Source organism: Macaca nemestrina, chromosome 5, assembly GCF_043159975.1.
Source record: "Macaca nemestrina isolate mMacNem1 chromosome 5, mMacNem.hap1, whole genome shotgun sequence".
NCBI classification, from domain to species: domain Eukaryota; kingdom Metazoa; phylum Chordata; class Mammalia; order Primates; family Cercopithecidae; genus Macaca; species Macaca nemestrina.
The window spans coordinates 115,830,641-115,844,759 of NC_092129.1; the positions used below are offsets into that span (position 1 = coordinate 115,830,641).

Genomic DNA, 14,119 nt, shown 5'->3' on the forward strand with positions numbered 1-14,119 from the left:
CCCATGAGTACATACATTTTTGTCTGTTTTGTTCCTTTATATATTCCTAACCTAAAACAGTTTTTGGCACATTAGGTGCTCAGTAAACAATTTTGAATGTTGAATAAATGAACACATTTCTAACTTCTGTGCTTACCTTTACACCTGGAAATCCTTCTAATCCTGGCAACCCCATTGCACCAGGCTCTCCCTGTTAAATATGAACATAAGAAATGCAGGAGCAATAATCAAAATGTTTTTAAGCATTGGTTTCCAAAGCAAAGATATTTTTTGCTTAACCTTCCCACCCCAAACATTGATGTGTAATTTAGCAAGGAAATGATATGCCCTGTTTTTAAGCAACGTATTACTGCATTTGGTGTTTGAAAATAGTTTGAGAGTGAAAGCTATTCTCCGGAGAGGTATATTTTCTGATTAATCATTTTTATTCTGATTGAGAATCTAATCAGAATGAATCCCTCTGCTCAGTGATAACTCCAATTTCAATAAGAACTAGAATGAAAGATGGGGCTTTAATAAAGTTTGCCAATTTGTGAGCTACCTGGTGCTGCTAGATTTTCAGAGAATAAGAATAAACTGTTTAAGAGTAGATGAAGATGGAACACTCAAAGCAGTGTTTATCATCTTTAAGTAATCTCTGCAGCTGGACAAGAATTGTGAATGCTTAAGAAGTTGACCCCAGGATCATTATCTCCAATAACACTAAAAGTTATTGCTCAAGTTGATGAGTCACTGGAAGGGGGTAGATTAGTGTTTTCTATTTTAAAAAATCTTTACATGTTCTAGTGTATGCTCCCAGGCTAACTGGAGCCTGTAGACCCTCAAGGAACACATTGGGAGAAACTGTGGTGAAAGAAGTTGCTAACTTTTAACAAAAAAAGCATTAGGGAAGGAGTGTTCAATATTTTGGCTTCCCTGGGCCACAATGGAAGAAAAATAATTGTCTTCCAATAAAATACACTAACACTAATGATAGCTGATGAGTTAAGTAATCACAAAAAAAATCTCCTAATGTTTTAAGAAAGTTTACAAATTTGTGTTGGGCCATATTCAAAGCTTTCCTGAGCTGCATGCAGCCCACGGGCCATGGGTTGGACAAGCTTGCACTAGGGCTTTAAGTTAAAAAAGAGATAAAGTGGGGAGTTGTTTGATGCCTTCTTGTTAATAAACTAATGTTCACTGCAAATATTTTCTTAGGACACTGGATGCTTTAGACATAATCACGAAGAAACAGAAGCTTTCAAATTGTATTCTATGTAAGTGTATTTTCACATACAAATTCTAATCTGCTTCAAAAATATTACCAAGGATATAACTTCATTATTATTTACAACATTGTCCTTATTACAGAATATTTAATGAGTGAGCATATGAATTGATATGTTTTCTACGTTTCAGAAATCTTTTAAAATGCCCCCTAATATATAACTTCATAATTGGTTAAAAAAAAAAGTTCAGATTCTGTTCTGCATAAAGTTCTGTAGAAGAGTCCCTAGGTTGCTGACAAAGGAAACACACTCTTTGATTCTCTTTGTTTACATTCTCAACAGTCCTTAAGACAGAGAAGGTGCTCAATCAATCAATAATTGCTTGAAAGTAGCTAATAATTAAATATTTAATTAAAGATCACTTATAAACTGAATACTAAAGGAACGAAATGGAGCATCTCAGAAGATAACAAATTCAATTAAGGGTAATATTCCTCTAGAAAGGTTTATGGAGAAGATTAGAAATAGTGAGACAGATCTATTGTCATGGGATTTGAAGAATGTTGGAAGAGCAAATTTCCCACCTTAAAAAGACTTCTCAAGTTTTTGCTCTGTGATCTACAGTTCTGTCATTCCTGGATTATTTCTCTGGCATGAACTATTATTTTTCCCTACAGGACAGATGGTGGGAGAAGGTGAGAGTTGCAGGATGGTGCTGACAGAGAACCCAAAAGAGTAACTTCAAAATTTTATCTAGGATAAGCCTGAATGTGTACACTAAACGTGTATTTAATTTCATGATTGCAGTTTTCTGTTTTTGTGCTTCACTCTCTTAATCACATCTCTAAAAGCAAGGAACACGCTTCCATCAGTTTTCTTTATCCTTTGTTGCAGCTAAGAAATTTGAAGACTAATCTTCAAATTCTACTCAAATAGGTCTACATTTTTGTTGCCAGCCCCTTGTCAATGCCAGTAAATTTTAATTTATCCTTTATTATAATACTTAAAAAGTTCTTATCTTAATCTGCAGTTATTAATGCAAGAACTTCAAATAATGTTCCCAAAAAGTCAGTGAGAAGCCTAGGTACTCTTAAATGACTCAGAGAAGCTGTTTTGTGCATATGAGTATGAGAGGGAAAGACCAGGAGGACATTTTTTATCAACAAGATGTAAGAAAATTAAAATTAGAATGAAGCATATAGTTGGTTTCAGGTAAAGACAGGGTAGACAGAGTGCATGAATAGTAAAACAAAGGACACTCTGAATTACAGAATATGATCCTAACTAGTTGAAATAATGCTTTCAGGGGACAACAATTTGGCTTTTAATATATATTTCCTAATAATAAAATCAAACAGCTCTTTAATGCATCTCTTTAAAATATGTTTTTAGACATAAAAACATTGCTTGTTATGACTTGTCCCTTTGCTGATTTAAAATTTATTCATTGAGTTTTAACAAACTGTACTATAATGAAAAGGCTTTAAATTTTTTTTCACATGGCAATGGAAAGTGGTTTGAACATTTATTTCAGTGTTAGGTACATTTGAGTTTCAAGTATATACCCAAAGGTTAAAAGATACACAAATGAAACATGAAGGATATGCTTGAAAAGGACATGACAGGAAAAAATGCCCAGCAATAAAAGGCATCTAATTGAATTTGGCAGAACTTTTACAGTGAGGCTCCATGGTTGAGAAAGATGCTGAGAACAATTATCGTCCTTTAGGCGGGGGAGGACATGATCTCCTTCCATGCTGAGCGTAACCTCCTGATACATTCCTCCTAATAAGCAGGTTTATGACAAAACACATCTCCTGCAGAATAATTGCCTAAGACATTTAAAGCAAATAAACAGTTCCTTCCTTTTTTGTTGGGGAGATGACAGATATATTAAGGAATTTCTTTCCAGTAAGTATTTCTCTTCCACAATCTACTTAAAATTGAATCAATCATCAGAAGAGGGCTATTAGAAGAAAGTGTCCCATTTATCAGAGCTTTATATGTGTCTTCCTCCATCACAGGATGATTTTTAAAACATGCTGATGGAAAGAGACAAACCTCAAGGGCAGGGACAACATCAGAACTAATGCATCTCAGAAATAGAGAACACATTGCTGGCATTCTTTTTGTGGCCTGCTTGTCACCACCACCATGTTAATTGATGAACACCTAAGAAGGCAGGCCATTTTGCCTGATGCTTTTCTTTCAAAATTTAACAAAGACCAATATTCTAAATGACACAAAACATGGGAACATTCATACCACTGGGCCAGGATCGCCTTTTGGGCCCTGTAAGAGAAACATGGAAAGTCATTTTTCAAATAATGACCAAAGCAAAGTTACAGAATAAGAAACACCATTGGCCAATCTGCTTTAATACATATACAAAAATTAGCAAGTTTTCCTTTAATTACAGTTTGAATTTGAAGAATAAGATGAAAAAATATAACTTGATGGAAATTTCATAAAAGTGATTGCTTGGACCTTGATTTAGTTCTTAGATTTGCAATGAAAAAAGTGACAGCACCATGAAAAATGCTATTTACATTTTCTCAATTTCATTATAATTGGTTTTACTTATTTTCTTCTGCTGTAAAATTGGGCTATATTTGTAACATGAAGTTTTCAGTGAACTTAAGAGGTTTTTATTGTTTGTTTTTCATTGTGGTCGTTCAGCTAAAGTGTGTTTGACGATAAACTATACTTACAGGAGGACCGGGTGGCCCTGGGTAACTGGGAACATTCACACCTCCCTTCAAAAGAAAATGAAAAGAAAAGAAAAGGAGAAAGATGAGAAGAATTTATAGCAGTCTATAACTGGATTTTAAATAATTACAAATATAGTATAAATACCTTAATTTTATATAAACTGCTCATGCCATTTCCTTCATTAAATGGAATACCCTGAGGAAAGAGGTGAGATACAGAATTATTCTTGAAAGTTAGTACTTTGCATCTCTACATTTTATCATTTTACCAAATGATACTATTCCTATTCTATTTTTTACTTTTTTTCTCTTCTGTTTTACAAAGGGAGTTTAATACTCTAAGTAAAATAATACAACGTTTTAATTTTTAGCTTTTCCAAAGCAAATGCAGGGAAAGAAATGAAAAGGGAGTGTGAGCTACACCTGAAGCAGATAGACACTTTCAGTTGGGGTTTGATTAATGTTCAGGTTTGACAGATGAGACACTAATGCATTCGGAGGAAAATATTTGCTCATTAAAATTCAGTTTCTGAATTGCCAATTTAGACTAACTGTTTACAGCCTGCTGACCTGCAGGCTATAATGCCGTAGTGCTGATGAAGATGTGAATAGGGAACAATTTGGCTACTGAAAAGTAATTTTTTTCCACAGTCTCTTCATACCAAATAGAAAATTAAGGTAAATGAGGAGATGACGTTATCCACAATGCTGTGTGGATGTTTCTACAAAAATAAATTCTTTAGGACAAAAGAGAATAAGAACATCTTGAAAAAAATTGACATGTCCTAGAGTAACCAACACTTAAAGGAGAACTTATTCTATAGTTTAAAAAAATCATACATTTTAGCATTTAGGAAAAATTTGCATATGAAAATTTTAGTTAGGATCTTTTGTCTTTCCTTTTAAACATTTGTATAGAATCATAGTCAAATCTGTCTTTTCCTTTCTGCAGTTTTCACATATTAGTTGAAGAGTTGAAGAAGTCACTGTTTCATTGTTTCTGTATGATGGTGGCCAGTGGTGTTCTGTGAAGACAATTTGCATGCATCTTCCAAACACTAGTGATAGAAGAAAAACGCTCCATCCATTTATTACTTCATTATTTAACTCATTCATCTGACAGTGACTGAATGTCTACTATATTTTAGTGTGCTACGTCCTGAACAGACAAAGGATATTTTTATCTGAGATTTCCAAAGGAGGTTTCCCAGGGAAGAAAACATTTAATCAGTGTTTTGCAGGATGGATGGTTTTGGAGAATTCAGAGGGAAGACAAAGATATGTTAGGCGCATTATAAAATTATAGGTCCCTTTCATGAACTCATGTTATATTTGCTGTTCTGCCCACTGGGGAAGGAGTGAATTTTAGGATTTGAACCCTAAATACCTTCTGTCCTGCTTTCTGGTCAAGTGAAAAGGTCAGTAACACAGCTGAACAGATTTAGGAAACAAGTTCAGGAAATAGAGTGCTAATCTCTTCATTTACGTGTACAAAGCATGCAACTGCATACAGACTGATAATAATCCTCATTGTCTTCAGAAAGTCACGGTCAATTCTGCCCTTTCTATGGTGAGCTTGGTTTATTAAAATATTCCAGTGACGTGGGGTAGGAAAGGGTGTTTGGCGTGAATCTCAGCTCGGCTCGGCTGCGATTCGAGCGTGGCCCCACATGAGGGCAGACTTGCCACAGAGAGAGGCTCCTCTCCGCTCCACCGTTTCCCTGACGGAGCGTGCATCTGTCTCAATCACAATAATAAAAACATCGATGCCTCTTGTACTTTTTGTTCACTAGGAGCTACATAAATAGAGTCTCCTTGCATCTCAGACATCATGAATGGGAATGAACACATATAGCATAATATCAGATTTTCTACCAACTCGCATCAGCGGAAAGGATCTATTTTTCTGGCCCTTCTCTTTTCTGTGAATGAAGCACACTGAGATGAATGACTTTCCCAAGGGCCCCAAGGCAGGAACTGGAGAGTCGGAGCACAAACTCAGGTTCCTAAATCCAAGATGGGGAGACACGCAGTATGCAAATCTGAGCATTGCACATTGAGGCTGAACCAAAGGGGGAACAAACCAGGTCTCTTTAAAGCTACATTGGCTATCATTTGTATTTATACACAAAATTCAGAACACTTTTATCTTTGAAAACATCTAAATGTAGTCTTACCTCTGAGTTATCAAAGTCTTAACTAAACATATGAATTTTAAGTTTTAAGCCTAGAACAACTCACAGGTGGTCCAGGTGGTCCGGGTTTCCCGGGGGGTCCGTGGCTGCCCTGCAAGGGATATATAGACTAATATCAGCGGCGTAGACGTTTCTACCCCAGGTTTACAAACTACCTTCTGAAATTAATCACAGAGCCGTCTTCTGAAATCAATATGACTTGCCATGAGGTTTCAGCCTTGTAGTCTCATACAGCTGGGCTCTCTCCTTTACCAAGGAAATACATTTCTAGACCGCAGGACAGGTAAAGGCCTTTTCCCGTACCCATTCAGATTCTCACAGTGTGAGCTCTAGAAATGAAGCTTGTTTTTAGATGGAGCCAGACAACCCAGGTGCTTATGTCCTGGACTTCCAGTGTAGCTGGGGGAACTCTCCCAATGTGGAACTTTCCTACAAGCAGGCAGTGGGCTCTGGGATTGTGGCTCTGAGTCAGCCCTAACTTTGAGCCTCATTTCTACCACCTTCATCTTTTGGAAACCAGAGGGGACATGAACATAATTTGATGAAAGTGAAAAAATCACAACCTGTGTTGTGTCTGCAGAAGGGAAACTTCATCTCCATTTCCTACACTAATATCTGACTTTATGCCCTAGTCAGATACATCTCCCTGAACAGAAGCAACTGTGGTATGGCACTGTTTAAAGCAAATGGTCACTACAATATAAACAGTCTTAGTCTTACAGGAGAAGCAGACTGAAAATAGAATTTGTGAGAATGAATTCAAGTTGAAAGTTGAAAAATGTATTTCACTTTTATTTTTACAAACCATAGATGTTTATCGGTCCATAATAAGCAGAGCTACTGAAGTCCCTCTGGTGTCTCTCAGCAGTTCTTCCTATAACTCTGCTTTTCTCTTAAAATAGTAGCCTCATAAAATCTTTTAAGTCCCTCTGTAGCAGAGGAAATGGCAAGACACGGTTAATTAAAAAAGAATTCAGATAGAGTAAAATTTCTACTCACAATGTCCAAGAATTTTGAGGGATTTTAGTCCATTCCCACAAATGTAATCAAGGACTTCATTCCAATACCCTCCCAATTTTTGGTAACGAAAGTATCATAAAATCTTTTGTTTGTATGTTTATCAACAAAAATAAACTGTAAAGTTCTTCTTGCACTGCTTCTGCCTGAGAATATATAACAAAGAACAAGCATATAGTTTCTTTTCTCAAACTGCTTTGATGGTGGCTATCTCTCTAAGACATGTCATATTCTGCTGACAACTGGCAGTGTCCTTCAAAGAATTATGTCATAGTTCTAATGAGTCAACAAACAAGGAAAAATATGTGCCTATTGAAAAGCCTTTTTTTTCCGCCTCTGGCACCATTAAAAGTCATATATTCACTCTCATTTGTGCCCCAAAGCTCATCTCAGTGTGGGATTCCCATTAACTTCAAAGGCAAGTCTATGACTGAGTAATTTCCATAGAGAACAGAGAAAAAAGGCTGGTGGAGTTGGGCAAGCTCCTTGGGATAAAATCAGAAAAAAATGTGCAGAGACTATCTAGAATAAAGGCATTGTTTCCTTCAAAATGCGTTGAGATTCCTTTGCTCCTTGATGTCATTATGCTCCACGTTGGTCAGGGAACTTGTGTCCTGATGAGTGGGTGGAAGCTGCTTGAGTGGCTCATGTGGACTCTTGATTCTTATTTCCCCAATCTAAATAGCTAGGCTTATTCCACTTACTTGCTGGATCTGCCTGGACTAGGGCAATAGGGCCTGTTTAGATCCTAAATGGAGTAAACATGTGAAACTGTGTGGTGTCCTGTCTGAGACTCATCTATTGCTGGTCCTCCTTTCTGACTATGGCAACCCATCTGTCCAATAACTGATCTCCCCAGGAAACAAGCTATCCTGGCTCTTCAGTACATTTCCCCCATGACCGTCTAGAGACAGAACTTCTAGACCGTCTCTGCAAGCTCTTTGATTACTAGAATCTTGGTCCTGAGAGCCAGCCCGCTGTCTGGAGCTTTTGGAGGTGAGGCCTTTGGGAAGTGATTAGGTCATGAGGGTGGAGCCTTCATGAATAGGATTAGTGCCCTTATAAAGGAGGTCCAAGGGAGCTTGGTCACCCTTCTACTATGTGAGGACACAGCTAGTAGGAGACATCTATGAACAAGAAGGCAGACTCTGTCAGATACCGATTCTGCCAGCACCTTGATCTTGGACTTCCCACACTCCAGAACTGAGAGAAATATGCATAAATGTTTGTTGTTTATAAGCCACTCTGTCTATGGTATTTTGTCATAGAAAACTGACTGCCCCTGTGGCTGGAACTCCCTGGTTCACACCACATTACTTGCATCCTTTCAGGAGGCTCCCCCACTCAATCCTTCCACATAGATGGTTGCCCAGGATCCTGAATCCAGCCTGAACTTTTGTTTTATGGTTCCAATGTTCTATTTATCCTTTATCCTAGGAAAATATCTCCCATGTTGAGAATAACCTTTGGACCGATGTTCTTCCAAGTCCACTACAAGAATAGCTACTCTCTGCCATCATTTCTACTTTCAGGCTTTGCTTGATTTTATGGCTCTCTCTGTGAAGAGTCTCATCTTGCTCCCACTCCAAGCCCCAGTTTGGATGGTAAGTGAGGCTTTTCCTTTGTACCTTTTCACCTTTTGCTCCTGTGGGACCAGGATGTCCAGTTCTTCCCAGTAAGCCCTGTAAAACATAAAACTAAGTTTGTTACAGAAACAACAATTAAATGGCCGAAGGGTATTGGAAGTTGGTTACTAAAACTTACACATTTTGAAGGTCATTTGATCCTAATTAAATAAGCCCTAGAAGCTTATATTTCTTCTGGCTGATACAGCAGCTGTATCCTGCTGATAAGCCCTTGGAAGGGTAAAATTTGTATTTGTGGTTGCTTTTTCACCTTGGTCAACCACATTTAATGACCTTAATTGGAACCTTTTGATACACTTAAAGTCTTGCTGTTTAAATGGCAATTTATATAACATTATGCCTTCCTAAATGAGCTATAGTTTTGGTAGGGATCAACATTTTAAATACTGCAAGGCGGCAGAATTAACAGTGTGCACATTGAGTTATATGATCTGCATTTTACCACTGAAAAATAAAATTTAATTTTAATCCTTTGGGAACAGAGTTAGCTATAATTTTCATGGTTTCTTTCACAACTCTTTGTCATCGTTTTTAATTTTAGTGAACAATTTAAAGCCAGGTTTGTTCTATATAACTGTGGTGAAAGCATAAATGACACAACTTTAATTATGGAAAATCCTTATTTCAGAACATTAAAAATATATAATTACATTCCTACTGGTGTGGTAAAGACTCTGTCGGCATAGGAACTCTAAGAAAGGATGAGGTGGAGAAGCTGAAGCATGTGCTGGGTTGCCAGATTTAGCAAATAAAAACACAATATTTGGGATGAACATATGCTAAACAATTATTTGTTTATCTGAAATTCAAATTTAACTGCATGCACTGTATTTTATCTGGCGACTCTAGAATTAAACTCTGTTTGAATGAGAGATTGGGTTTGGCAAGTATAAAGGAAAAGAGATTCTGTTCTAGGAAAACAAGACAGTGAAAGACACGAAGGCTTTGATGGTGTGTTTGAGGGTCAGTGAAAGCCTTGACTAAAATAGAGGGATTTTAATTTATACATAGGAATAACAATAAATGAAATCTAATAATCCTTAGCCCACTTTTTTTTCCTTTAGAAAATAAATTCTCAGTTTGTGCTGCCATTTGACTATCTCTTCTAAAGGTTAGTGCCAAAAAATTATAAATAAAAAATAGAATGCTCTTTTATATGCAATTTCTATTTCAAACAGACTAGCTTAATCGCAGACTGCTTTCTGGTCTGGTGGAATTCTGATACAAGCCCCCAGGACACTGAGCAGTCTTAAGTAATTACTAAATGAAAATCTGAGAGCTTGGATGAGGCTACTTTTCCAGGCAATAGCTGGACAATCTACATAGAGGCACAGAGAACAAAATGCAATGAAGAAAATTAATTCACCTTGCATCATCCCAGCAGGTATAAACTGTGAGTGCAATCATTTTAACAAATACTTACAGGGGGTCCAGTTGGGCCTGGAGCGCCTGGAATGCCTGGAATCCCTTGGAGACCCTGGAAAAGATAGTTCCTACCATAAAATCTGTTATATCATTGGGAATAAGGCATTTTAGTTAATCAAATATTTTGACCATTGAACATTAAACACTTATTTAGCTAATTGAGAAACATAATGTATGTCATATGCAAATATCCTTTTTTAATTCTAATTTTCTAATTTCAAAAATATAACTTTTTCTTTAGGGGTGCAAGTGATTTTCAGTTATGTAGATAAATTGTATAATGGTGAAGTTTGTGATTTTAGTGCACCCATCACCCAAGTAGTGTACACTGTACCCAATAGGTAGTTTTTCATCCTTCACTCCTTGCCTGCACTCCTCACTTCTGGGCCTCCAGCATCCATTATATCACTCTGTATGCTTTTGTCTACTCATAGCTTAGCCTCCAATTTTAAGTAAGAATATGTGCAAATACTCAATTTTAAACAGTAAGAAGGGTGAGATAAAATGCCAGGACATGGAATCTGAAGCAAACATAATTTAATCTGGTGATTCACAGAGCATTTCTTATTTTATAGAGCCATTCCGTCAGCAGTAGTATCTAAGAATCTTGTACTGGTAAAACATGGAAATACAAATTTCAGATTGGCAGAATGCCATTGAAGAAACACATGATTACACTAAAGCTCCATTCAGCTTGGGAAAATGGCATATGTTTTATGATATAATATTTATTTTAGCTCATCAGTTTATTACAAGGAGAAATTTGGCTCATTGGTGAATTTAAATTTGGAACCCTTTCACGGCTTAAGCATAATAATGGATAGATTTCCCCTCCCTCCCCTCCTCAGATTTGTAGAATAGCACCAATTATACCGGATAGGATTTAGGATGCTGATACATTTATATATCAAGGAAGAACTGCCAAGATTAGCTAACTTATGTAATTAGTTTTGAATATTATTAAATAAATTACATACAATTTATAATACGAAATATTTTGCAATTACTAAAATCATGTTTTAAAAAAGTTAGAAAACATGCAAAAATACAAGTCACAAATCTTATATAGCAGAGGGTCTACATTTTTAAACAATTTTAAATGTACTTCCTAAAAGATGGGAATGATACATACAGGCTTTTATTATTTTATCATGACAAATAGATAAAAGTTTTATCAGAAACTTTAGTGTTAGATGTGTGTTTTAGAATTCTGGATTATCACTTCATTTCACAGGTAACATGATATACATACTGAATATTATGTAATACTGCAGTGGTGTTTGAAGCAGTGCCCTCTAATAAACACACACATATTTCTGTGGCAAAACACAATATTCTGACAGAGCGGGATAGACGAGCTCTGTGTGAGTTAGGCCAGATTCGGCTGCCAAATGAATTTGCTTGGGAAACAAAGCCAAACTTGGGAAACATTTCCAGGGTTTTCAGAGGCTTTGGTTTTGGAATTTATAGATGAGGTGTTGTTGATCTGATGTGGCTCTGTGTCTCTACCCAAATCTCATCTCAAACTGTAATCCCCATATGTAGAGGGAAGGAGGTGATTGGATCGTGGGGGTGGTTTTCCCCATGCTGTTCTCATGATAGTGAGTACGTCCTCAGGAGATCCGATGGTTTTAGAAGTGTTTGGAAATTCCTCCTTTGCTCTCTCTCCTGCTGCCTTGTGAAGGTGCTTGTCTCCTCTTCACCTTCTGTCATGATTGTAAGTTTCCTGAGGCCTCCCCAGCCATGCGGAACTGTGGGTCAATTAAACCTCTTTCCTTTATAAATTACCCAGTCTCAGGAAAGTTCTTTATAGCAGTGTGAAAATGGACTAATACAGTTGTGGACCATGACATTACTATTACCAGAAGTCCCTCCTGGGTAGTGGGAATAGGGAGAAATTTTATCTTTCAGTGATTTTTGTATTTTCCTAATTTTCAATAGTGAACTGATATCACTTCTATAATGAGAAAAAACTATTTTAAAATACCCTTTTGTTATATCAGACAACCATGTGATACATCAAGTTCTAGACTGAATGATTCCACTCTTTCAGGATTTAGTCTCCTTTACTGAGTAAAATATTCTTTCTGTATTGCTATACCATTCTTTGTCATGATACAATTCCTTTACCTTTCACTATTATGATATATGCATTTTCATATACTTTATAAATATTATATGACATGGCCATGGAAATATTACTACATATTGATTATGAGCATTCTATAGGACTGTGAGCTGGATCAAGGTTCTTTGCATCAGTGGGATCAAGGACCAAGTTCTTCCAGTTTTGTCCACTCAATACCAAATGGTGTTCAGGTCTATTCATGTGATATGATATGAAGAAATGCTTAAAAATTCTACATGAACATGCTAGAATTCCTCATGTCATATCCTCATGTCCTTGGGCCAAATCTTGTGTGTATTTGTGTTAAAGAATGTTGACATATTTTTTCTCCAAAATTTTATCAATCTCATTGGCAGTGCTGTGTGTGTGTCTGTGTGTGTGTGTGTGTGTGTATGTATGTGTGTGTACATGGCCATGTGTGCATGTGCAGGCTCTACATATTGGTATATGGTACTAGTTCTTTTTATTTTCCTAACATTAACTTGCATACAGGTTTATAAATGCAAGGTAAAAAACATTTCCATCGATAATGGCACCTCTAAATGACTGGAGATAATAAATGTTATACTATAAATTTCTTTACCTCAAAATACCCATTTTCCATAAAATTCTTTCTATATGTACATGCATAAAATATATGTATATATGTATTCTTTTTTTTTTGCTACTTTTAGTCTCAACACTGAATCAGTCCAGAGATGTTGAGTGAGTTTTTAGATAGCCTAATTTATAAGCTTGGGATTCATTAACCTTTGATGACCACATTAAACTTTAAAATAAACCTCAGTCCATAAATAAAAAATCATTCTCAGCAGCCTTTCTCTGAAAAAGCTGAAATTCTGTAGTAAAAGTAAAAGTTACTATAGATGCATAAAGGGCAATAAGATAATTTTACAAGACAAGATGATCATTAAAGAAGACAAATGCATATTAAAGAGTAGGACAGTCAATTTAACATACAGTGCCAAACTAACACACAAATTAAAATTTATTGCAGAGATATTCAGAGATCATTGGAGCTACATTCTTACCCTGCTCTGATATTTCACTTTGCAAGTCCCAGATTAGTTGCTACCAAGAATATTTTCTGTTGCTATAATATCTGGCTGATGATATTTTTCATGTCTAATTTATCCATTATTACCCTAAAATATTATACGAAGACCTGCATTTCAAGCAAGAAATCACTCCATCAAAGGTTAGCATGTGTTCTATTAGCATCTTCCAAGTTGCTACCTTGAGATGTGCAACAACATCTGTGAAAAATGTGGAAGAAAATATTGCTTTTCTAAGAGTAATAAACAAGCAGGCAACTCCTCTCTCTCATTTTCCAAACAGATGAAAAACATAATAATTAGAAGTCTCAAAGAGATGGGGTGTCCCTCTGTATGTTTTCCACTTAGAGTAGAATAGACATTTGAGATTTTGTAAGATTAGATATTAAGTCCATACTGTGTGTTGAAATGGTATAGTTCATTGGCCAGTTGGAAATGCACATGTTTTTGGTCCAAGTTTTATTCACTTTGACAAATCAACAAATTGTAATTTCAAATAATATCTGAGACCAAGTAGAAGATGAGATTATATTCATTATTTCCCATCTGCTAGAGAGAAAACTGCACCACCTTATTCCCTCTACAAGGCCTAAAGGAGTCAATAGGTTACTTCAGATTTATTCATATTATTCACGTGATGTGAAGAAACAATGGAAAAGAATCTCCCGAACTTGCTGGAACTCCCCATGTGACGAGCATTGTGCACAATTTAGTGAACTGTGTTAAAGAATTTA

The 14,119-nt window shown here is 36.3% G+C and overlaps 1 protein-coding gene across 3 annotated transcripts in view; it reads right to left on the minus strand.

Annotated features, from left to right (window-relative positions):
* LOC105479487 (collagen type XIX alpha 1 chain) overlaps positions 1 to 14,119 on the minus strand; it is a 334,678-nt gene that overhangs the window by 45,343 nt on the left and 275,216 nt on the right. For all 3 annotated transcript variants that reach the window (XM_011737482.3, XM_011737483.3, XM_011737484.3), the window contains exons 35-41: positions 10,201 to 10,254; positions 8,760 to 8,813; positions 6,161 to 6,205; positions 4,065 to 4,115; positions 3,920 to 3,964; positions 3,474 to 3,500; positions 137 to 190 (exon numbers count right to left, since the gene is read on the minus strand). In XM_011737482.3, coding sequence (XP_011735784.2) covers positions 137 to 190; positions 3,474 to 3,500; positions 3,920 to 3,964; positions 4,065 to 4,115; positions 6,161 to 6,205; positions 8,760 to 8,813; positions 10,201 to 10,254 — 330 coding nt within the window. The remainder of the gene's footprint in view (positions 1 to 136; positions 191 to 3,473; positions 3,501 to 3,919; positions 3,965 to 4,064; positions 4,116 to 6,160; positions 6,206 to 8,759; positions 8,814 to 10,200; positions 10,255 to 14,119) is intronic.